General features: G+C 33.5%; 2 protein-coding genes across 25 annotated transcripts in view; both read left to right on the top strand.

Moving 5' to 3' along the window:
* The window catches only part of LOC124932852 (chaperone protein ClpB4, mitochondrial-like), a 38,602-nt gene extending 22,008 nt beyond the window's left edge, over positions 1–16,594 (top strand). For 17 of the 24 annotated variants that reach the window (XM_047473549.1, XM_047473543.1, XM_047473548.1 and 14 more), the window contains 36 exons: positions 44–117; positions 624–744; positions 1,421–1,624; positions 1,711–1,892; positions 2,094–2,220; positions 2,301–2,510; positions 2,634–2,681; positions 2,790–2,837; positions 3,171–3,230; positions 3,345–4,682; positions 4,769–4,888; positions 4,976–5,083; positions 5,326–5,399; positions 5,907–6,027; positions 6,704–6,907; positions 6,994–7,175; positions 7,377–7,503; positions 7,586–7,795; positions 7,919–7,966; positions 8,075–8,122; positions 8,457–8,516; positions 8,631–9,422; positions 9,511–9,630; positions 9,718–9,825; positions 10,066–10,139; positions 10,634–10,685; positions 10,764–11,012; positions 11,102–11,320; positions 11,410–11,638; positions 11,862–12,057; positions 12,321–12,375; positions 12,480–12,630; positions 13,427–13,735; positions 14,575–14,840; positions 14,924–15,856; positions 16,196–16,594. In XM_047473549.1, coding sequence (XP_047329505.1) covers positions 44–117; positions 624–744; positions 1,421–1,624; positions 1,711–1,892; positions 2,094–2,220; positions 2,301–2,510; positions 2,634–2,681; positions 2,790–2,837; positions 3,171–3,230; positions 3,345–4,682; positions 4,769–4,888; positions 4,976–5,083; positions 5,326–5,399; positions 5,907–6,027; positions 6,704–6,907; positions 6,994–7,175; positions 7,377–7,503; positions 7,586–7,795; positions 7,919–7,966; positions 8,075–8,122; positions 8,457–8,516; positions 8,631–9,422; positions 9,511–9,630; positions 9,718–9,825; positions 10,066–10,139; positions 10,634–10,685; positions 10,764–11,012; positions 11,102–11,320; positions 11,410–11,638; positions 11,862–12,057; positions 12,321–12,375; positions 12,480–12,630; positions 13,427–13,735; positions 14,575–14,840; positions 14,924–15,856; positions 16,196–16,501 — 7,773 coding nt within the window. In that variant the 3' untranslated portion in view covers positions 16,502–16,594. Of the gene's footprint in view, positions 1–43; positions 118–198; positions 478–623; positions 745–1,420; positions 1,625–1,710; positions 1,893–2,093; positions 2,221–2,300; positions 2,511–2,633; positions 2,682–2,789; positions 2,838–3,170; positions 3,231–3,344; positions 4,683–4,768; positions 4,889–4,975; positions 5,084–5,325; positions 5,400–5,666; positions 5,761–5,906; positions 6,028–6,703; positions 6,908–6,993; positions 7,176–7,376; positions 7,504–7,585; positions 7,796–7,918; positions 7,967–8,074; positions 8,123–8,456; positions 8,517–8,630; positions 9,423–9,510; positions 9,631–9,717; positions 9,826–10,065; positions 10,140–10,633; positions 10,686–10,763; positions 11,013–11,101; positions 11,321–11,409; positions 11,639–11,861; positions 12,058–12,320; positions 12,376–12,479; positions 12,631–13,426; positions 13,736–14,574; positions 14,841–14,923; positions 15,857–16,195 lie in introns of those variants that run through there. The other 7 variants (XM_047473560.1, XM_047473539.1, XM_047473538.1 and 4 more) reach the window with 7 other exon arrangements.
* Positions 16,595–19,272: 2,678 nt separating this feature from the next.
* Positions 19,273–20,959, top strand: LOC124932857 (U-box domain-containing protein 6-like). The gene is made up of 2 exons (XM_047473566.1): positions 19,273–19,976; positions 20,060–20,959. Exons 1-2 carry the CDS (start codon positions 19,399–19,401, stop codon positions 20,934–20,936), a joined length of 1,455 nt encoding a protein of 484 aa, XP_047329522.1. The 5' UTR covers positions 19,273–19,398; the 3' UTR covers positions 20,937–20,959.
* The last annotated feature ends 1,266 nt before the right edge of the window (positions 20,960–22,225 follow it).

Here is a 22,225-nt window from a genome sequence, read left to right as displayed (position 1 = left end):
ATTTGCAGCAACCTTTGGTTAACAGATTATTGTTTCATATCAGGCTTCAGGTGATATAAAATATAATGACAGTTTGGTTGGTTCCAAGGTTAAAGTATACTGCCCGGATGATGCACAGTAAGTAATTTAGCCTACATTTACCTATTATGGAATTGAATTTTTCACAATCTTTAACACAACTACAATCCAATTAAGAAAATCGCCAAAGTTAAAATTGAAAGTTTTTTTCTTTCCTTTGGCATAAGATTGTTTTGAGATTGATTATCCAACTTATTTTTTAGATTTTGATCCAGGTTATATGTGATCCATGATCCATGTCAAATTATTTTATAAATTATTTTGATATTTCTCTCTCTAATCTCTCTCTCTCTACGGACGGGAAGTGTGAACTCTTTCGGTTCAGTCCTTTGTTTAAGGAAGGGACAGTTCGTGGCTTTGTTTTGGGGTCTAGGGCTTCTAACATTCATCATATGGACGGTTTTATTCTCATACCAATTTTACTTTTTCATTTCATCTTTCTTACAGATTCAACAACCCATTTCTTAGTTTTCTAGTGTTTCAATTTCATAGTTTTGTTTATTCACATTCGGCGCGATTTCCCTTTTCGTTTTTGTATCTGGTAGGAAGAATAACAAGAACAAGATGACGTCTTCGGGAGAAAAACTCGGAGATCAGCTTGTCAAAGCTGGGAATAATCTCCTTCCGCCTCCAACTTCGGTTGATGAACTGCTTGAAAAGCTTGACGTAGGTCATTTTTTCATTGTTTTAGTTTTTCCTCTGTTTTTATTTTTCTTGTAATTTAGCCTGCTTGCTGGATTTATTAATTCTGACCTAATAAGTCTAATAACACTTGTGATTCATAGATGTTTTCAATTAGGTTTAACTGTTCCTTCTTCTTTTCATGCACTATATCTCTTACAACCTGTTTTGGATCTAATTGGTTTTACTGTGATTGAAAAGATTGCAATTTTGTGCTTCTTGATGGGTGATAATTAATCTTCAACTTGAAGATATCTGTTTTCAAGTTGTATGTTTAGATTCAAAACAACTAATAGTATGCATTTGTTGCCTTTTGTTAATGTATCATATTTAGTCTGCGAAACACTATTTCCCTACAAAAAAAGTGATGAAATCTAATTTTGTGTGTTAAGTTTGAATTAATAGATCATTTGATATCAACATGATTCATCCATGTTCATCGTAATGCTGTTACAGTGGAGGTTATTGCACTGTAATTTGAATTATTATCTTGAAAATGATTTGTCTACAAAACTAAAAAGTTCGCTTTCAATTTGTGATAAGCTTTTAATTAGTTCTACTGTTGGTTCTGATACATACTAGTTTTGTATCTACATTTCAGATTTTTAATTACTTTGTTGATGTGCTAGATCTTGTGTCTGTTTTTGTGTGTTATTTGTAGCATATTGAGGCTCTCCTAATAAAAGTGGAACAGTTGCCACCCAAGTCGATGTTAGAGGCTATTATTCCATTGATTAAATCATTGGTTGCAAATGAACTTATAAAACATTCAGATATAGATGTGAAAGTTGCAGTTGCCTGTTGTATCAGTGAGATAACCAGAATCACTGCACCGGAAGTTCCATATGATGATGAGAAGATGGAGGTATTTCTTTTGCTATCTTTTGTTTTATATGAATATATTGTCTCCCTTCTGCTTACAGTTAAAATTTGACATTTCTGAATTTACAGGAGGTCTTTGAGTTGATTGTATCCTCGTTCGAAAACTTATCTGACAAGTCAAGCCGTTCATACACCAAAAGGACCTCGATTTTAAAAACAGTTGCTAATGTTAGATCATGTGTGATCATGTTAGATCTGGAATGTGAATGGCTTATTGCTGACATGTTTCAGCACTTTCTGAAAACCATAAGGTTGAGACTAAAATTTGATTCAATATGTTATTCTTGAACTCAAATAGGTGTTTGTATTTAAAACACATCAAATGCTATATAACTAATTGATCTACGTAACTATATATGAAAAAAGTTTACTTTCTTACTGCATTTTGTCTTTTGTAAATGATATATATATATATATATCTTCTAAAGATCGCTCTTCATTTGATTTGTTAGGGATTATCATCCAAAGAATGTCTTTTCTTATATGATGGCCATTATGGTACACGTACTGGAAGAAAGTGAAGACGTTTCCCTTGAGCTGCTCTCTCCTGTTTTAGCTATTTTAAAGAAGGATAATCAGGTTGATTATTATTCACAACATAATACTAGATTTTTGTTGTCCTTACAAAATATATGTTCTCCTTGACCTTGAATTTCCAGGAAATATTGCTGGAGGCCCGCAAATTAGCTGAAAAAGTATTTGAAAGCTGTGCTGCAAAAATCAAACCGTGTCTTGTACAAGCTGTAGAAACTGAAGCTCTTTCTTTAGATGAATATAGTAATGTGGTTGCTGGTATATGTGGGATAACCCGTGTTAAAGAAAATGGTGGTCAAGCAGAAAATGATGGTCCTGCATGTGGGGAACCACCTGTATGCTTCTTTATTGTTGGTCAAATGTCTTTTATTTGTCTCAAATTTATTCTTTAGGCAATATTGAGTTTGATTTTCAGTTTGGATGAACATGAATTATTTACTCGTTTTAATATTTTTCAGGCTGTGGAGGAAAATTTGGTCGAACCGTCATCACATGATGTGCCTCAGGCAAGTCGTTTACCAGTATTTTTGTCAAACAAATATGAACATATTCAAACATTGGCTCAGTTCTTTCTTTTTGGTGAACATTACCTAAATATATTTTATCTTCTTCAGGTTGAGGATAATATATTAGTTGAATCATCCACAAATGATATACCTCAGGTATGTTGCTAGCAAACCCTCCCTTCTTAATATTCTTATTCTCTTATTGAATTTTAATGTATCAGCTTATATTTGTCTTCATTTTTGACTTGGGAGCCTATTTCAAAACTAACATTTTGTCACAATGACAATTTAATTAGAAAATTGCCAAAGTTAAAATTGATAATGATTTTCATTTGTTTGGTATAAAGCCTTGTTCGATTGGGGTTATCATGATCATTTTTTTTTTAGATCATTGCGATTTTTTCCGAATATATCAAATGTAGATTTTTCGGATCATGGTCAACATGAAAAGAAAGTTGGTAACAAAACAGCTCAATATAATTCTTTTAGCTTATCAATTCGTCTCAGGATGATGAGAGAGCTGTCGAGTCAGCACCATCTGACAACCTGGTTGGTGTTCTCATGTTGACTCCTAGAAATTTAGTATTTCTTATCTTTTCATTGTTTAGTTAATCATTGTTAGACAAAAAAAATTGACTGAGAAATCACTTTTGCTTGATTTAGGTGCCTGGTGAAACTGTAGATGATGAACCCATTAAGGATGCAGTTCCTGATGGATCTCCACAGGCAGCTAAGATTAATGATTCTGCCGAAGACAATAATGAAGGTCCTTCAGCAGGCCATGATGAATTGGTAGATATGAATGAAAACACTGCTGTTATATCTCTAACACCTGACATCACAAAAGAGGTTCAAATTGAGTTACTGCCTGAACAATCCATGAAGATTATTACCAACATGTCAGAGGATGGACAACATACTGATAAAAAATCTGATGACAAAAAATCTGATACCAACGAAGCAATCAACGCTGAACCTGAGGATGGTCAACATTCTGAACAGTTAGATAATAATAATATGGAAAGTAAGGCTGAATCCAGTGATTTGGGAAGCACAAAAGTGGTAAAATTGAAGCTGAAATCAGAAGAAACAACTGGGAAGGGTTCGAAGATACCAGAGGATGATGCCCAAGAAACTGACCAAATAACAGAAAATAATGAGATTGAGCCTGTTGATTTGGAAAGCTCAAAAATGGTTAAATCAAAGCGAAAATCAGAGCTAACTGGCAGAAAGAGATCAAAGAAGCCCGATGATGCTAATGAAGCTGGTAAGGCTGAATCTGGTGATTTGGGCAACATAAAGGTGTTTAAACTAAAGTTTAAGTCAGAGGAAACTGCCAGAGGAAGTTCCAAAACTCCAGATGAAGGTCAAGACACTGGCCAACTCACAGATACTAATGAAGCAACTAAGGCTGAATTAAATAGCACTAAGGTGATAAAACCTGAGTCGAAATCAGGGCAGACTACTACTAGCAGGAAAAGACGAAGAAAACTCAACTCCTTTTCCACTAGAGAGCCTTCTGGCTCCTCCTTTGTTGATGATGGTGAGAAAGAAGCAGGCAAACTGTCAGAACTCATAGACCATAATGAAGAGGTTCCCTGTCCACCTTCACAGCAAGCCAAACTTTCAGGAAATACACAAAAGAATGAACAACTTGCTTCTCCATCCCAAAGTGAAACTCTTCTTGATGAGAATCAACCAAAAAGGTCTGCACAGGTAAATAAAAAGTTGAAGCAAGGAGTTGAGGGGCCAAGTGATTCAGAAGTGAGAAATAAAAAACTGTTGGGGAAGAAGGTGTCTGTTAAAGATACAACCGAAAGTAAGTCTACACCTGTAGTAGGTGGACAAGTAAGAAGGACGCGAACTATAGATAAGAAAGGCACAAGTAGCAATATTGACATATCGTCGTTGAAACGGAAAAGTGGGGGAAAAGGTAGCCAGATCAAAAGTAACTCTGACAAGGATATGACTTCAAAGTCTTCTTCCAAAGCCCACAAAAAGGTGCTAATTTTTATTTCCTTTTGGGATGTACCTGATTTCCATGGTTTTTCATGTAGAATAGCATTCTAATAATTGTTGTATTACAGGATCTTCAAATTTCACCAAAACGTTACAACAAATTGCTTGATGATGAAAGTGAGGATCATATGGTGGAAGAAACTCCCAAAATAAAATCTAAGACGAAACGTAATTCAGAAAAAGATAAAGTGAGTTTTATGTGCTGTGCTATATATATAGATGTGCTTTATTAGGAAGTCTTATGTAAATTCACCTTTTTTTCTATTCTCTGACAGGAAACTCAACATCCGACAAAACCTTCCTCAACATCGCCTGAAGATATAGATTATTCAGAGGAAACTCCTAAGTTAAGTTCCAAGAGGAAGCGCGGTGGAAAAGATGAAGTAAGTCTAATTCCCTCATTATATTGTAGTGTGTTCTAAGAGCTTGTAATTCGAAGTTTCCTATCACTGCCTCTTCAGGATCCTTTATATCCGACTATCCGTAGATTACTACTTCAATCTCCCTCCATCAACTATATAAGATAATTTTTTTAATTGTAGCTATACTTTGTTTTAGGGTAAATTCCTGTTACTAATTCAAATTTGCAGCAACCTTTGGTTAACAGATTATTGTTTCATATCAGGCTTCAGGTGATATAAAATATAATGACAGTTTGGTTGGTTCCAAGGTTAAAGTATACTGCCCGGATGATGCACAGTAAGTAATTTAGCCTACATTTACCTATTATGGAATTGAATTTTTTCACAATCTTTAACACAACTACAATCCAATTAAGAAAATCGCCAAAGTTAAAATTGAAAGTTTTTTTCTTTCCTTTGGCATAAGATTGTTTTGAGATTGATTATCCAACTTATTTTTTAGATTTTGATCCAGGTTATATGTGATCCATGATCCATGTCAAATTATTTTATAAATTATTTTGATATTTCTCTCTCTAATCTCTCTCTCTCTACGGACGGGAAGTGTGAACTCTTTCGGTTCAGTCCTTTGTTTAAGGAAGGGACAGTTCGTGGCTTTGTTTTGGGGTCTAGGGCTTCTAACATTCATCATATGGACGGTTTTATTCTCATACCAATTTTACTTTTTCATTTCATCTTTCTTACAGATTCAACAACCCATTTCTTAGTTTTCTAGTGTTTCAATTTCATAGTTTTGTTTATTCACATTCGGCGCGATTTCCCTTTTCGTTTTTGTATCTGGTAGGAAGAATAACAAGAACAAGATGACGTCTTCGGGAGAAAAACTCGGAGATCAGCTTGTCAAAGCTGGGAATAATCTCCTTCCGCCTCCAACTTCGGTTGATGAACTGCTTGAAAAGCTTGACGTAGGTCATTTTTTCATTGTTTTAGTTTTTCCTCTGTTTTTATTTTTCTTGTAATTTAGCCTGCTTGCTGGATTTATTAATTCTGACCTAATAAGTCTAATAACACTTGTGATTCATAGATGTTTTCAATTAGGTTTAACTGTTCCTTCTTCTTTTCATGCACTATATCTCTTACAACCTGTTTTGGATCTAATTGGTTTTACTGTGATTGAAAAGATTGCAATTTTGTGCTTCTTGATGGGTGATAATTAATCTTCAACTTGAAGATATCTGTTTTCAAGTTGTATGTTTAGATTCAAAACAACTAATAGTATGCATTTGTTGCCTTTTGTTAATGTATCATATTTAGTCTGCGAAACACTATTTCCCTACAAAAAAAGTGATGAAATCTAATTTTGTGTGTTAAGTTTGAATTAATAGATCATTTGATATCAACATGATTCATCCATGTTCATCGTAATGCTGTTACAGTGGAGGTTATTGCACTGTAATTTGAATTATTATCTTGAAAATGATTTGTCTACAAAACTAAAAAGTTCGCTTTCAATTTGTGATAAGCTTTTAATTAGTTCTACTGTTGGTTCTGATACATACTAGTTTTGTATCTACATTTCAGATTTTTAATTACTTTGTTGATGTGCTAGATCTTGTGTCTGTTTTTGTGTGTTATTTGTAGCATATTGAGGCTCTCCTAATAAAAGTGGAACAGTTGCCACCCAAGTCGATGTTAGAGGCTATTATTCCATTGATTAAATCATTGGTTGCAAATGAACTTATAAAACATTCAGATATAGATGTGAAAGTTGCAGTTGCCTGTTGTATCAGTGAGATAACCAGAATCACTGCACCGGAAGTTCCATATGATGATGAGAAGATGGAGGTATTTCTTTTGCTATCTTTTGTTTTATATGAATATATTGTCTCCCTTCTGCTTACAGTTAAAATTTGACATTTCTGAATTTACAGGAGGTCTTTGAGTTGATTGTATCCTCGTTCGAAAACTTATCTGACAAGTCAAGCCGTTCATACACCAAAAGGACCTCGATTTTAAAAACAGTTGCTAATGTTAGATCATGTGTGATCATGTTAGATCTGGAATGTGAATGGCTTATTGCTGACATGTTTCAGCACTTTCTGAAAACCATAAGGTTGAGACTAAAATTTGATTCAATATGTTATTCTTGAACTCAAATAGGTGTTTGTATTTAAAACACATCAAATGCTATATAACTAATTGATCTACGTAACTATATATGAAAAAAGTTTACTTTCTTACTGCATTTTGTCTTTTGTAAATGATATATATATATATATATCTTCTAAAGATCGCTCTTCATTTGATTTGTTAGGGATTATCATCCAAAGAATGTCTTTTCTTATATGATGGCCATTATGGTACACGTACTGGAAGAAAGTGAAGACGTTTCCCTTGAGCTGCTCTCTCCTGTTTTAGCTATTTTAAAGAAGGATAATCAGGTTGATTATTATTATCACAACATAATACTAGATTTTTGTTGTCCTTACAAAATATATGTTCTCCTTGACCTTGAATTTCCAGGAAATATTGCTGGAGGCCCGCAAATTAGCTGAAAAAGTATTTGAAAGCTGTGCTGCAAAAATCAAACCGTGTCTTGTACAAGCTGTAGAAACTGAAGCTCTTTCTTTAGATGAATATAGTAATGTGGTTGCTGGTATATGTGGGATAACCTGTGTTAAAGAAAATGGTGGTCAAGCAGAAAATGATGGTCCTGCATGTGGGGAACCACCTGTATGCTTCTTTATTGTTGGTCAAATGTCTTTTATTTGTCTCAAATTTATTCTTTAGGCAATATTGAGTTTGATTTTCAGTTTGGATGAACATGAATTATTTACTCGTTTTAATATTTTTCAGGCTGTGGAGGAAAATTTGGTCGAACCGTCATCACATGATGTGCCTCAGGCAAGTCGTTTACCAGTATTTTTGTCAAACAAATATGAACATATTCAAACATTGGCTCAGTTCTTTCTTTTTGGTGAACATTACCTAAATATATTTTATCTTCTTCAGGTTGAGGATAATATATTAGTTGAATCATCCACAAATGATATACCTCAGGTATGTTGCTAGCAAACCCTCCCTTCTTAATATTCTTATTCTCTTATTGAATTTTAATGTATCAGCTTATATTTGTCTTCATTTTTGACTTGGGAGCCTATTTCAAAACTAACATTTTGTCACAATGACAATTTAATTAGAAAATTGCCAAAGTTAAAATTGATAATGATTTTCATTTGTTTGGTATAAAGCCTTGTTCGATTGGGGTTATCATGATCATTTTTTTTTTTAGATCATTGCGATTTTTTCCGAATATATCAAATGTAGATTTTTCGGATCATGGTCAACATGAAAAGAAAGTTGGTAACAAAACAGCTCAATATAATTCTTTTAGCTTATCAATTCGTCTCAGGATGATGAGAGAGCTGTCGAGTCAGCACCATCTGACAACCTGGTTGGTGTTCTCATGTTGACTCCTAGAAATTTAGTATTTCTTATCTTTTCATTGTTTAGTTAATCATTGTTAGACAAAAAAAATTGACTGAGAAATCACTTTTGCTTGATTTAGGTGCCTGGTGAAACTGTAGATGATGAACCCATTAAGGATGCAGTTCCTGATGGATCTCCACAGGCAGCTAAGATTAATGATTCTGCCGAAGACAATAATGAAGGTCCTTCAGCAGGCCATGATGAATTGGTAGATATGAATGAAAACACTGCTGTTATATCTCTAACACCTGACATCACAAAAGAGGTTCAAATTGAGTTACTGCCTGAACAATCCATGAAGATTATTACCAACATGTCAGAGGATGGACAACATACTGATAAAAAATCTGATGACAAAAAATCTGATACCAACGAAGCAATCAACGCTGAACCTGAGGATGGTCAACATTCTGAACAGTTAGATAATAATAATATGGAAAGTAAGGCTGAATCCAGTGATTTGGGAAGCACAAAAGTGGTAAAATTGAAGCTGAAACCAGAGGATGATGCCCAAGAAACTGACCAAATAACAGAAATAATGAGATTGTGCCTGGTGATTTGGGATGCTCAAAAATGGTTAAATCAAAGCAAAAATCAGAAAGTCAGCAAGGTGTTGAAGGGGCCAAGTGATTCAGAAGTGAGAAATAAAAAACAGTCGGGGAAGGTGTCTGTTAGAGATACAACCGAAAGTAAGTCTGCACCTGTGGTAGGTGGACAAGGAAGAAAGACGGCAACTATAGATAAGAAAGACACAAGTAGCAATACTGACACATCGTCGTTGAAACGGAAAAGTGGGGGACAAAGTAGCCAGGTCAAAAGTAACTCTGACAAAGATATGACTTCAAAGTCTTCTTCCAAAGCCCACAAAAAGGTGCTAATTTTTATTTCCTTTTTGGATGTACCTGATTTCCATGTGGTTTTTCATGTAGAATAGCATTCTAATAATTGTTGTATTACAGGATCTTCAAATTTCACCAAAACGTTACAACAAATTGCTTGATGATGAAAGTGAGGATCATATGGTGGAAGAAACTCCCAAGATAAACTCTAAGACGAAGCGTAATTCAGGAAAAGATAAAGTGAGTTTTATGTGTTGTGTTATATATATAGATGTGCTTTAATATGAAGTCTTATGTAAATTCACATTTTCTTCTATTCTCTGACAGGAAACTCAACATCCGACAAAACCTTCCTCAACATCACCTGAAGATATGGATTATTCAGAGGAAACTCTTAAGTTAAGTTCCAAGAGGAAGCGCAGTGGAAAAGATGAAGTAAGTCTAATTCCCTCATTATATTGAAGTGTGTTCTAAGAGCTTGTTATTGGAAGTTTCCTATCATTGCCTCTTCAGGATCCTTTATATCCGACTATCCGTAGATTACTACTTCAATCTCCCTCCATCAACTATATAAGAGAATTTTTTTAATTAACTATACTTTGTTTTAGGGTAAATTCCTGTTACTAATTCAAATTTGCAGCAACTTTTGGTTAACAGATTATTGGTTCATGTCAGGCTTCAGGTGATATAAAATATAATGACAGTTTGGTTGGTTCCAAGGTTAAAGTATGGTGGCCTGATGATGCACAGTAAGTAATTTAGCCTACATTTACCTAATATGGAATTGAATTTTTTCACAATCTTTAACACAACTACGATCCCATTAAGAAAATCGCCAAAGTTAAAATTGAAAGTTTTTTTCTTTCCTTTGGCATAAGATTGTTTTTAGATTGATTATCCAACTTATTTTCTAGATTTTGATCCATGATCCATGTCAAATTATTTTTTAAATCATTTTGATATTTGACAAACATAACAAATGTAGTTTTTTTCGGATCATGGTGCAAATCATAAATTGTGATAGCATATAGACCATATAAAGTTTGAGAATTGATGTCTGAGTTTCAGAATATTGTTTTACTTCACTTGTATTCTTTTCATTAATTTTGTTCTCTATTTTGTTATTGAAGAGATGTTGAAGTTGTGCAACAATTGGTTTGAATTTTGTATTCTTACATATTAAATCTGTTTATTTTTGTTGTCAGATTCTGCTTGTATTGCTTATATATATTATGTATTGCAGGTTCTATCTTGGTGTAATTGATTCTTTTGATTCTGTTAAAAAGAAGCATAAGGTTGGTTTGTTGTGTACTTGCTCATCACCTTTGTTTCTAGGGACATGATAATAATAGTCTGATGTGATTCTCTAAAAGGTTTTGTATGATGATGGGGATGAGGAGACTTTAATTCTTAATTCTTTAGCTCGATCACAATCATGCCGCACCATCTTCGGTTCCAGCGAGATTCCATCGCGTTTATTTGGTCAGGACAGCCTTACAAGACCAACCAATAATCGAATCGCCGGTATTGGAGATTTAAAGTGTTCCCTATCCAATTATGCTTCATCAAACAAAGGATTCAACAGTCATCATTCTTTCTCTACAGACACCAGTTCTAGCCGGGTACCATTAATTATCAATTCCAATGTTAATGTGGGTATTGGCAGTTTCATTATCTTATCAATTGTTGTATATCAATATCACATTGCCAGATCAATAACTCCGATTTCACTGAGATGGCTTGGGAGGGAATTGTTGGAGCAGTAGATGCAGTTCGGGTTAGCAAACAACAAGTGGTGGAAACGGAGCATTTAGTGAAAGCGCTCTTGGAGCAAAAAGATGGTCTGGGTCGAAGAATTTTCACAAAAGCTGGTCTTGACAATACATCTGTTTTACAAGCAACAGAGGATTATATAGCTCAACAACCCAAGGTATGAACAACACTGGATTTTGTAATCATTGTTGTTAACTTTTAACTCTAAAACTAATCTGATTCATGAAGTTAATCTTTGCCTAGCAGATTGGTGGTGACACTAGTGGCCCTATAGTAGGATCACATTTGAAGTCCCTCTTGGAAAATGCTAGGGTTCTTAAGAAAGAAATGGGAGATTTCTTGGAACATCTAGTACTAGCATTGCTTAAAGACAGGAGATTTGGGCAGAAGTTGTTGAAAGACCTTCAAATTAGCGAGAAAACTCTAAAGGAAGCTGTTCAAGCTGTTCGTGGAACTCAGAGAGTCACTGACCAAAGTATGAACGTGTAATACCACCTAAATGTCATGCTTGAATCATCTTGAACTTAGACATATATACTATGAAAAGTTGTTTCTTAGATAGCTTATGCCTTTCCTTATTGAATTTCCACTTATTTATATCTGAATGTGCATTTGCTGTTTAATACCTGTAGTGGTATCTTGCTTGACTTTCTATTTGCTCTCATTCAAGCATGATCTGACTTACTTCTTTGATATAGATCCTGAAGGGAAGTATGAGGCTCTTGAAAAATATGGTAATGATTTGACTGAGCTTGCTAGGCGAGGGAAACTTGATCCGGTTATAGGCAGAGATGATGAAATTCGAAGGTGCATTCAGATTCTATCACGCAGGACGAAGAATAACCCTGTCATTATTGGTGAGCCTGGAGTTGGGAAAACTGCAATAGCAGAAGGGTATGGTAGTTATAGTTCTATATACAATATATTGAAGTTTTTCAAATCATATTCATCTTCATTGTAATCCTTGGACGTTATTAGGAGGATAGATTAGTCAAATTATAGTGTAGAGGTATTATGGTGATTAGTATAGTAAGTTATTGGGTTAGTGTGTTAGCTACTTATACATAAACTAGATTCAATATCATTCTTTTGTTACTCCAAATAATACATACTCTACATTTATATGTTTTTCATTAACATTTTGAAACATGTTGCAGATTAGCCCAAAGAATTGTTCGGGGAGATGTTCCTGAACCCTTACTGAATCGGAAGGTCAATTTTTTCTTTACTCAAGCTTCTTGAATTTTTAGTACCTTCAGAAACAGCAAAACAATCTAGATTTTATGTTAACTTTGCTTCCCTGTTCTTACTTACAGTTGATCTCCCTGGATATGGGTTCATTACTTGCTGGTGCAAAATTTAGAGGTGATTTTGAGGAGAGGTTAAAAGCTGTACTTAAAGAAGTCACGGCTTCAAATGGGCAAATTATTTTATTCATCGATGAGATTCATACAGTCGTTGGAGCTGGTGAGTGATTAACATTTAATTCTCCTAAAACATTATTTATATATTGTTGTTTAGTATGAAAGAGCTATATCTATCATTTAATATAATCTGCAATCTGCTAGGAAATAATTGTTACTGTTTGTTCTATTACAATCATATGGGCTTTACACCATTGTTGGAAACAGCACATTTAGTTGTATATAAGAGCTATGTGTTTTTCTTTTGGCAAACAAATATTGTTTGATTAATAGAGTTTATTTGGGACCAAAATAAATATCTTTAGGATTTAATATTTTTAAATGTTATAAAAGAATAATTTAGTTTGTTGGTTGATAAATCGAATGATTTTGAAGAACTTGTTTGATGTGGACCAATATTCCATCACCAATCACTTCCACCATCAAAATGACTAAAATACTAAAGATTTGAAGTCATTTTATCAAAATAATCCAAACAAAACCACTTTTTACATGAACCAAGATTTTTAGAAAAGAAATCCAGATTTATTGAAATGACCCCACATTGAAGAAGCTCGAAGTGAATGATGTAACCAGAAACTTTTGATAACCTCATTTCTGAATTATTAAATTGGCTGGAGAAAGCACCATGGAGGTTTATAAGTATGGAATAGGAGTAACCTTTCTATGTTAAACCCATAGCTATTTTGCTACTATATTTGATTAGTTCTCCAAGAATATCTAGTAACATCATGGTCAATGCCAATGAAAATTACATTTTTCTTCAAAATAAATAAATGCATAATTCTTTGTGAGTAACTTGTAATTCATTTGGTGGGTTCTGCTTATGTTGTCTGCAGGTGCTACTGGTGGAGCAATGGATGCAGGAAACTTGTTGAAGCCAATGCTAGGTCGTGGTGAGCTTCGATGCATTGGAGCTACCACATTAACCGAATATAGGAAATACATTGAAAAGGATCCTGCTTTAGAACGTAGATTTCAACAGGTTTCCTGTGGACAGCCATCTGTAGGAGATACCATCTCCATTCTTCGAGGACTGCGTGAACGCTATGAGCTTCATCATGGTGTTAAAATATCAGACAGTGCACTTGTTTCAGCTGCAGTCCTTGCAGATCGATATATAACTGAGCGGTTCCTGCCCGACAAAGGTAAACTGATTACTCAACTAATCACACACTTGTTTATTGGGAGAGGGGAAATGGGAAACAAATATAATAAGGAGAATGTTGCTTCTGCCTCAAACTCAACAATGCAGAAGCATTATAAATTTATATGCTTTCAGAATGGCTAAACAAAAATCTTCTCCATAGTAATTATTTGCAGCTTGCTTGCTTGATGATGTTTATTTGGATCTAATAAATAAACTAATATCCCATTATCAATCTCTTTTTTCATCAAATCATTCACATAATTAATCAACATATTTTCATTTTTTTAATATTAAAATAATAAATATTAAGGATATTTTAGTGGTATGACCAAATAAACCACTTAAAACAAGCTCTTGGTTATTTATTATTGAGCCATACCTAGGACTTTGTTTGGTGTAGGGTGGGTTTTCATGAAATTATTTGGTTATTGGAAACCTTTTTTGATTATCTGGGTTAAATGACCAATATATCCTTTGTATTTAATATTTTAAATGTTATAAAGTATAAAGTAAGGGTTTTTAGTTCATGATTTGATTGTGAAATTATTGATAATGGCATAAAGTGTATTAATTTGGATATAAACATTCATCAACCAAGGCCCGAGTATCCCTTTTGGATCCTGATACATACATATTTGAAAACTAAACTAACTTAAGCAGTCAGAGATTCAAAATTTTGTTAATGATTTTGTACATGGATCTGTATGCAGAAACATAACAAAGAAAGATGAACAATAATGTGTTTGCAAATGGCACATGCTTTCTTTTTGTTTTTGGCTTATTCTTCCAAGTTTAATCTGATTGTGTCCTTTTCTATTTACTTTTTTGCTATTACAGCCATTGATCTAGTAGATGAAGCTGCAGCAAAGCTGAAAATGGAGATCACTTCAAAACCCACAGAGTTAGATGAGATTGATAGAGCCGTCCTAAAGTTAGAAATGGAAAAACTCTCTCTGAAAAAAGACACAGACAAAGCTTCAAAAGAAAGGTTAACGAAATTGGAGGCCGATCTCAACTCACTCAAACAAAAGCAAAACGAGTTAAACGAGCAATGGGGACGTGAAAAAGTTCTTATGAACAGAATCCGTTCTATCAAAGAAGAGGTACAAAAATCACTTCAATACAAATTCTTTAATCCCTTTTTAAAATTCTTACATAGAAAACCAAATCTTTTCTTGTGTAATAGATTGATCGAGTAAATCTTGAAATGGAAGCAGCCGAGCGTGAGTACGACTTGAACCGCGCAGCCGAACTCAAATACGGAACAATGATATCGCTCCAGCGCCAGCTGGATGAATCCGAGAATAACCTGACTGAATACCGCAACTCCGGAGGATCGTTACTCCGTGAGCTGGTTACGGATATAGATATTACTGAAATTGTAAGTAAATGGACGGGGATACCCTTATCGAATCTTCAGCAGTCGGAGAGGGATAAACTGGTCATGTTGGAACAAGTTCTCCACAAAAGAGTTGTTGGGCAGGACATGGCAGTTAAATCAGTTGCGGATGCTATCCGACGGTCTAGAGCAGGTCTGTCCGATCCTAACCGTCCAATTGCGAGCTTCATGTTCATGGGTCCCACTGGTGTTGGAAAAACAGAACTCGCAAAGGCCCTGGCCGGATACCTCTTCAACACAGAAAACGCTTTAGTTAGGATCGATATGAGCGAGTATATGGAAAAACATGCGGTTTCTCGATTGGTGGGGGCTCCGCCTGGGTACGTAGGTTATGAGGAAGGCGGGCAGTTGACCGAAGTTGTCAGACGGAGGCCTTATTGTGTTGTGTTATTCGATGAGATCGAGAAGGCACATCATGATGTGTTTAATATCTTGTTGCAATTATTGGATGATGGGAGGATAACCGATTCTCAAGGAAGGACGGTTAGCTTTACGAATTGTGTTGTCATTATGACGTCAAATATCTGTTCTCATCATATCCTTGATACTCTTCAAACCAAACACGAAAAAAGTAAGGAGGCAGTTTACGATCTAATGAAAACACAGGTAGTTGAGCTGGCCAGACAGACTTTCCGGCCTGAGTTCATGAACCGAATTGACGAATATATCATCTTTCAACCTCTCGACACGAGCGAAATCAGCAAGATTGTTGAGATTCAGGTAATTGATTGTGTTTCCGTTATTTGTTCGTACTTTTAACTGTAGATGTAGGGTATTTTCTAAATAATCTGATTATTTGAAAAGAAATATAAGTTAGATTGATGAAAAAGTAGATTATATAGGTTAGGATTGATGAAGTGGGTATTTTTTGGTAAATAACATACATATATAATATGATAATTCAAATATATGATTGAAGATGAAAATGAGTATATTTGGATAATATCTAAATAACCCTTCATCAAAAAAGCTCTAGGCTTAAATCCAAATAAGCAGAGTATTTCAATATTTAAGTTAATGTTTTGAACTTATGCATTATTTTCATTTTGCAAACTGCAGTTAAATCGGCTAAAGGAAAGACTCGAACAAAGGAAGATCGATCTACAATACACACCGGAAGCAGTAGAACTACTGGGAAAACTAGGGTTCGAACCAAACTTTGGTGCAAGGCCAGTTAAGAGAGTTATCCAACAGTTAGTTGAAAACGAAATAGCTAAAGGGATCTTGAAAGGAGATTTCAATGAAGACGACTCTATCATTATTGATGCAGACAATTCACCGTCTTCTTCGAAAAACCGACTTATTATCAAGAAATTGAATGGAAACAGTTTTGCAATGGATCCTCCTATTGCTGCCAGCAGTTAACACTAATATTGCAACAAAAATGGTGTTTTGGTAAATAAAGGGTTTTGTAGTAGGATTGATTACTTTGAAGTAATAGGAAAAAAAAAGTTTGTCTTCATGTGTGAAATTTGCAAAGTCTAAGATTCAATGGATATTTGTAGTGAAGACAACTGGAATGGGCCATTATATCCAAATCATGTTTTGTTTATGTCATATGTATTATTAGATAGTCATCCCTAGCTTACTTTTATGGAACTTTATTTATTTTTATGTTTTCTTGTCCATACTCCATAATACAAACTATTTTGACCTGTTATTTCCCTCTCTTTTTTTAGCTTAAGGATCAGTTTGTATCCACCCCTTTCCCACTTACAAGTTTTTTATTTATTTTTTATACTTTTACTCCCAACTCTTTCATTTAATTATTTTACACTAAAGTTATATTAAATTTATTTTTTTATTTTTTTTTTTAAAAGAATTAGTTTTTATTAAATTTTAACTGGAAATTAAATATATAAAAATAAATAATAAATAATATAAATTAATGTATTTTACCATTAAAATGAAACAATGTCTTACGAAAATGATAATAAGCTATTATACAAACTAGTAAAAAGTTGAACTTATATTAATATTAAAATATTCTTCGTTTATCAAATTTGGTGTTGAATTTAAAATATAAAGTCTTTGTGGCTTAGCTGGTTAAAGAGTTGTACTTGTTTTGTTAGGTTGCAAGTTCAAAACATACCTCTAGCATTTTTAATTTTATTTTTAACCGTTTTAAATTTTAAAACGGGTCAACCCATAATCCGACCCAAATATTCAAATTAACCACAGCTCTCGATCCGGCAATCCGGACACTTTAAAAATTAAGCATCATTATATATATATAGATTAGTTAGTTAAAAAGTTATACTTATATTAATATTAAAACATCCCGCGTTTATCAAATTTGGTGTTGAATTTAAAATATAAAGTCTTTGTAGCCTAGTTGGTTTGTTAGGTTGCAAGTTCGAAACATACCTCTAGCATTTTTAATTTTATTTTTAACCGTTTTAAATTTAAAAACGGGTCAACCCACAATCCGACTCAAATATCCAAATTAACCACAGCTCTCGACCTGGTAATCTGGACACTTTAAAAATTAAGCATCATTATATATATATAGATTATGGGAGGATATATAAGTGGGTATCCATAAAAAAATAGTTCAAATAATATTTTATTGAAAAAATAAAAAATAACTTTAGATCCGTTATTTTCGTCCACTGAAAAAAAAATAAAAAAAATAGGTTAAATAAGGATTCAAAAAATATCACTAACACAATCGGAGGATATAAATCGTAAACGATCCACCAAGTGTATTTTTTATATTATAAAAATCAAAACGAAAAAAATTAATCTTCCTAAATAAGATGTCAAACCGAACAAAGTGCAATACCAACTTTAATGTTAGTTATGAAATAAAAATAACACCCTTCTATTCTAAAAAAAACCATTGAAAAAAAAAAATTAACCTCCCTCTAATTATTTTAAAAAAATTATATATTTATTTCATATATAAATATATATATGGTGAATGTTGAGTTTTTATAATCTGATATTAATAATTTCTCAGTAATTTCAACTAAAATGAATTTGATCGGAAATTGAGTAGGTTGAAGTTAAACCCGAAATTGAGACGGTTGAAGTTAAACCCGAAATATGTTGATTGTGATTCGGAACGAGATGGTATTTACATGTTCCACACTGATCCCGAACCAAACCCAATTTTTGTTTTTAATAATGATTATTTAATATATATTTATTTAATTAATGTCATCATTATTTTTTTAAGATGAGTGATAGGGGAGAGAATTTGAGGGAGGTAATGATGTGTCACTACGTTGAAAAAAAGATAAAAGTTTGAGAAGGAGAGAAGAGAGATAAATTTTATTATTTTTTTTAGTTAATCAAATTGTGTCACGTCATTTCCTCCCTCAAATTCTCTCTCTCAATCATTTCTCTTTTTTTTTAATTTCAAAAAAAAAATTTCATCTTCTATTATTTAATACAATCCTTCAAAATTTGTGTTATCTTATAAATATATGAATTATTTGATATTATTATTTATATTTTAAATTTAATATGATTTTCATTTTTACCACAGGAATAATCCGTTTTAAAATCTCCATCGGAGATCGAGGTGGAGCGAGGATAGTTCTTATTTAAAATCTGCCAGCGAGGATAGTTCTTATTTAAAATCTCCGTCAGGGGATGATAATGCAATTCCCCGAAACTAACGACTTCATTCTCATCCCTAGTCACAATCATTTCAACAAAAGTTAATATCTCAGTTTGACATGAATATAAGTATAATGACCCATTTAAACAACTTTAATAAGCTTAAGCTCCATTTCTTTAAGGAAATGACCCACCGATAGGCCTAAATGAGGATAGTGTGAGCGCATAATTTAAATAGCGCTGATGATCCTCTTTTTTTAATGACAATTATACCCTTGCGTAATGCAACTCCAGTTGCGTGACGCTGCAACCGGAATTTTTTATTTATTTATTTTTAATTTTTTTTTGTCTCGCGATTGCGTGACGCGATTGTGTGACGCAACTGGGACATTTTCGTCCAAAAAAATTTATAATTAAATTTTGTAAAAAATAAAAAAATAAAATTGTGTCACGTAATCCTAAAAAAAAAATAAATAAAAAAAGTAAAATGGGTGAAAAAAAAAAAAACTTTCTTTCTCCTTATATATATATAAAGATGGTGGGATTTCAATCATTTCATTACAGTTTTTATCATCTCTGCAACATTCTCTCTCTCTCTATAGAATCTATATAATACCGTGAAGTAAAGGATACGTTTCCTTAGTTATTGAATTCGATTATACGGAAATGATAGAATCTATACTAGATCATAGATAATGAATCAACAGAAGATGGCTCCGTGCAGTTCCAACAATGTAGGATCACTCGTTTTTGAACAATCAGTCAACGAAACTAGCAGCAATGTCCGTCTATGGACTACCTTTTCATCTACATCGTTTCGCCGTAAAATAATCATCAGTTTGCGCTGCGGAGCTAGTTCTTGCATTGGAAGAGACGGTGACGGTTATCAATCGCCGCAGGTAAGGCGGAAGGAGAAATCCGAATCCGAATGCGAATCAGAGACTAAGAATGTAGTAGTCAGAATCGGATCGAAGAAGTTGTCAGAGCTCTTCAGTCTGACTGATATTGATTACTGCGATGAATCGGAGGATGTCAAAATGAAAATGCAGAAGCTCGAGGAGATGAGAAGAGCGGTATTGAAGCTTCAGCACGGCGATGTTTTAACTGGTGCGACTTATATTAGGAGACTTACGAAAGATGATTCCGATGCGAGAAGAAATATCGCTTTGATCGGAGCAATTTCGCCGTTAGTGATTATGCTTGATTCCGATGATGTTGAATCTCTAATCGCCTGTCTCTACGCTCTTCTCAATCTAGGAATCGGAAACGACGAGTAAGTCTATTTCTGTTCTTGATCGCTAGCTATTATCAATTTCAGTTTTCTTAACTTCTTCAATGATCTTCAACTTGTTGCAGAAACAAAGCAGATATAGTTAAAGCAGGAGGTATTCACAAGATGATGAATATTATCAAATCATCAACTCATCATTCAAACCAATCCATTACAGAAGCAATCGTCGCCAATTTCCTTAGCTTAAGTGCTCTGGATTCAAATAAACCATTCATCGGTTCATCAGGTGCAATCCAAATTCTAGCAACGACCTTAATCAACACAACCATCGCTTCTCAATCTCAAGCAAAGCAAGATTCTCTCAAAGCAATCTACAATTTATCAATCTCTCCATTAAACATACCAACCATAATAGAATCAGATCTGATTCCATTTCTAATGAATACATTAGGAGACATGGAATTCAGTGAAAGAATCCTCTCTATTCTCAGCAACATTGTTTCCACTTCCGATGGTCGTGAATCAATCAGCTCTTACCCAGACGCATTCCCTATTCTAATCGATGCCCTGAATTGGACTGACTCCCCAAATTGTCAAGAGAAAACACTCTACGTTTTGATGGTTATGGCGCATAGATCGTATAGAGATAGAAATGCCATGATTGATGCAGGTATTGGTTCATGTCTTCTTGAGTTAACGCTATTGGGTAGTGTATTAGCACAGAAGAGAGCTTCGAGGTTGTTGGTGTGTTTGAGAATGGAGAAAGGGAAAGAAGGTTCGGCGTCGGCTCCAATGGAGAGAGATGTTAATGTTGGTGAAGTGAGAGGAGGGGTGAGTGAAGAAAGGGAATCGGTGAAGAAATTGGTGAATCAGAGTTTGGTGAAGAACATGATGAGGATTGTGAGGAGGGCTAATTTGACAATGGATTTTGTACAATCTGAATCTGATCATTTCAAGGTTAGATCATTTGGGTCTTCTTCTTCAATGAGTTTACCGTTTTAAGCAACAAAGAACAAGCTTTGAGTATCAGGTATGGTTAATTTTGATTCTTCTGTCAGATTTCTATATTGGATATTGGATGATCACATTTGTAAACTCAATATTTAAAAGGAAAAAACTTTCTTGTATTTATCCTCATAAAGTAACAATCTTGTTTGGCAAAAAAAAAAATTTACATTTGACCAAATATTTTATGTTCGATTTAAATATCGAAAATAAAAGTTTTCATCAAATTCGGGTTGGGTTGGGATGGGTCTAATATGGCTCGAGTACTTGTTATTGATCCGTTGAGTAAGGTGACAATTCGAGACAGTTTTAAGTTGATAGGTTAACGGGTTGAGCGATACTAACTTGAACTTGACATATTTAGCAATTCGTGTCAAAAATTTTGACCTGTTTATTTATGATTGACCCGAACCCAACCCGATTGACCCAATTTACCTAACTCAACTCCAACTTAATCCGATGTAATTAATTCACATCTCTTCTTTTCAAATTAAAATGATGTTGACACAAAATAAAAATAACTAAATCACAAATCCATAAAAAAAAAAAAATTAAAATTAACCGAGCGAGTAGAGAATAAAAACACAAAATTCAACAAACAAGTTTAAATTTGTATAGATATTATTGGGTCTACTTTGAATCATTTTAAATTCACCCGTTTTTAACATTTTTATTCGACCTAATTTTATTCCGAACATAAAAAAGACGAAGATAACCTAATTTTTTTTTGTACGTTTCGGTCAAAAATTATGGGCCATACAATTGAGTAACAAAAATTGAAAAAGTATGGACTAATTTTAATTTTATTTTAAGATAAAAAGTTTAATATTCTATTTTTATATAAAAACTTAATTATAATTTATTTTTTTCTCCAATTGTGGTCGGACAAATTAGTGATCCGACTAGATAGTATGAGGTCAATATTTATTTGGTTAATAATTACCCGTAAACAAATTCCAAGTAAACAATTTTAATTTATAAAACATCATGAGGATCCTTTAAAAAAATGGTTTAGATTTATATGAAAAAAAATAATTATAAAACAAGGATATCCTAAAAAAAAAACAATTCTTTGTAATTAATATAGTCTAAATAAGTAAGGTAGTTTTGGATCACTTAAATATATATATATATATATATATATTTTTATAGGTTCCAATTTAGGTGACACATATCAAAACATTTGTCATGCATCTAGAGTCTAGATTATGCAACAACTAATTCAAGACTCAAATAAAAACTTCATCCACTTGACCATTATATATTCTCCTAATTTAAAAATTCAT

The sequence above is a fragment of the Impatiens glandulifera genome, chromosome 3 (genome assembly GCF_907164915.1).
Source record: "Impatiens glandulifera chromosome 3, dImpGla2.1, whole genome shotgun sequence".
Taxonomy (NCBI): domain Eukaryota; kingdom Viridiplantae; phylum Streptophyta; class Magnoliopsida; order Ericales; family Balsaminaceae; genus Impatiens; species Impatiens glandulifera.
This window is presented reverse-complemented; position numbering and strand designations above follow the sequence as displayed.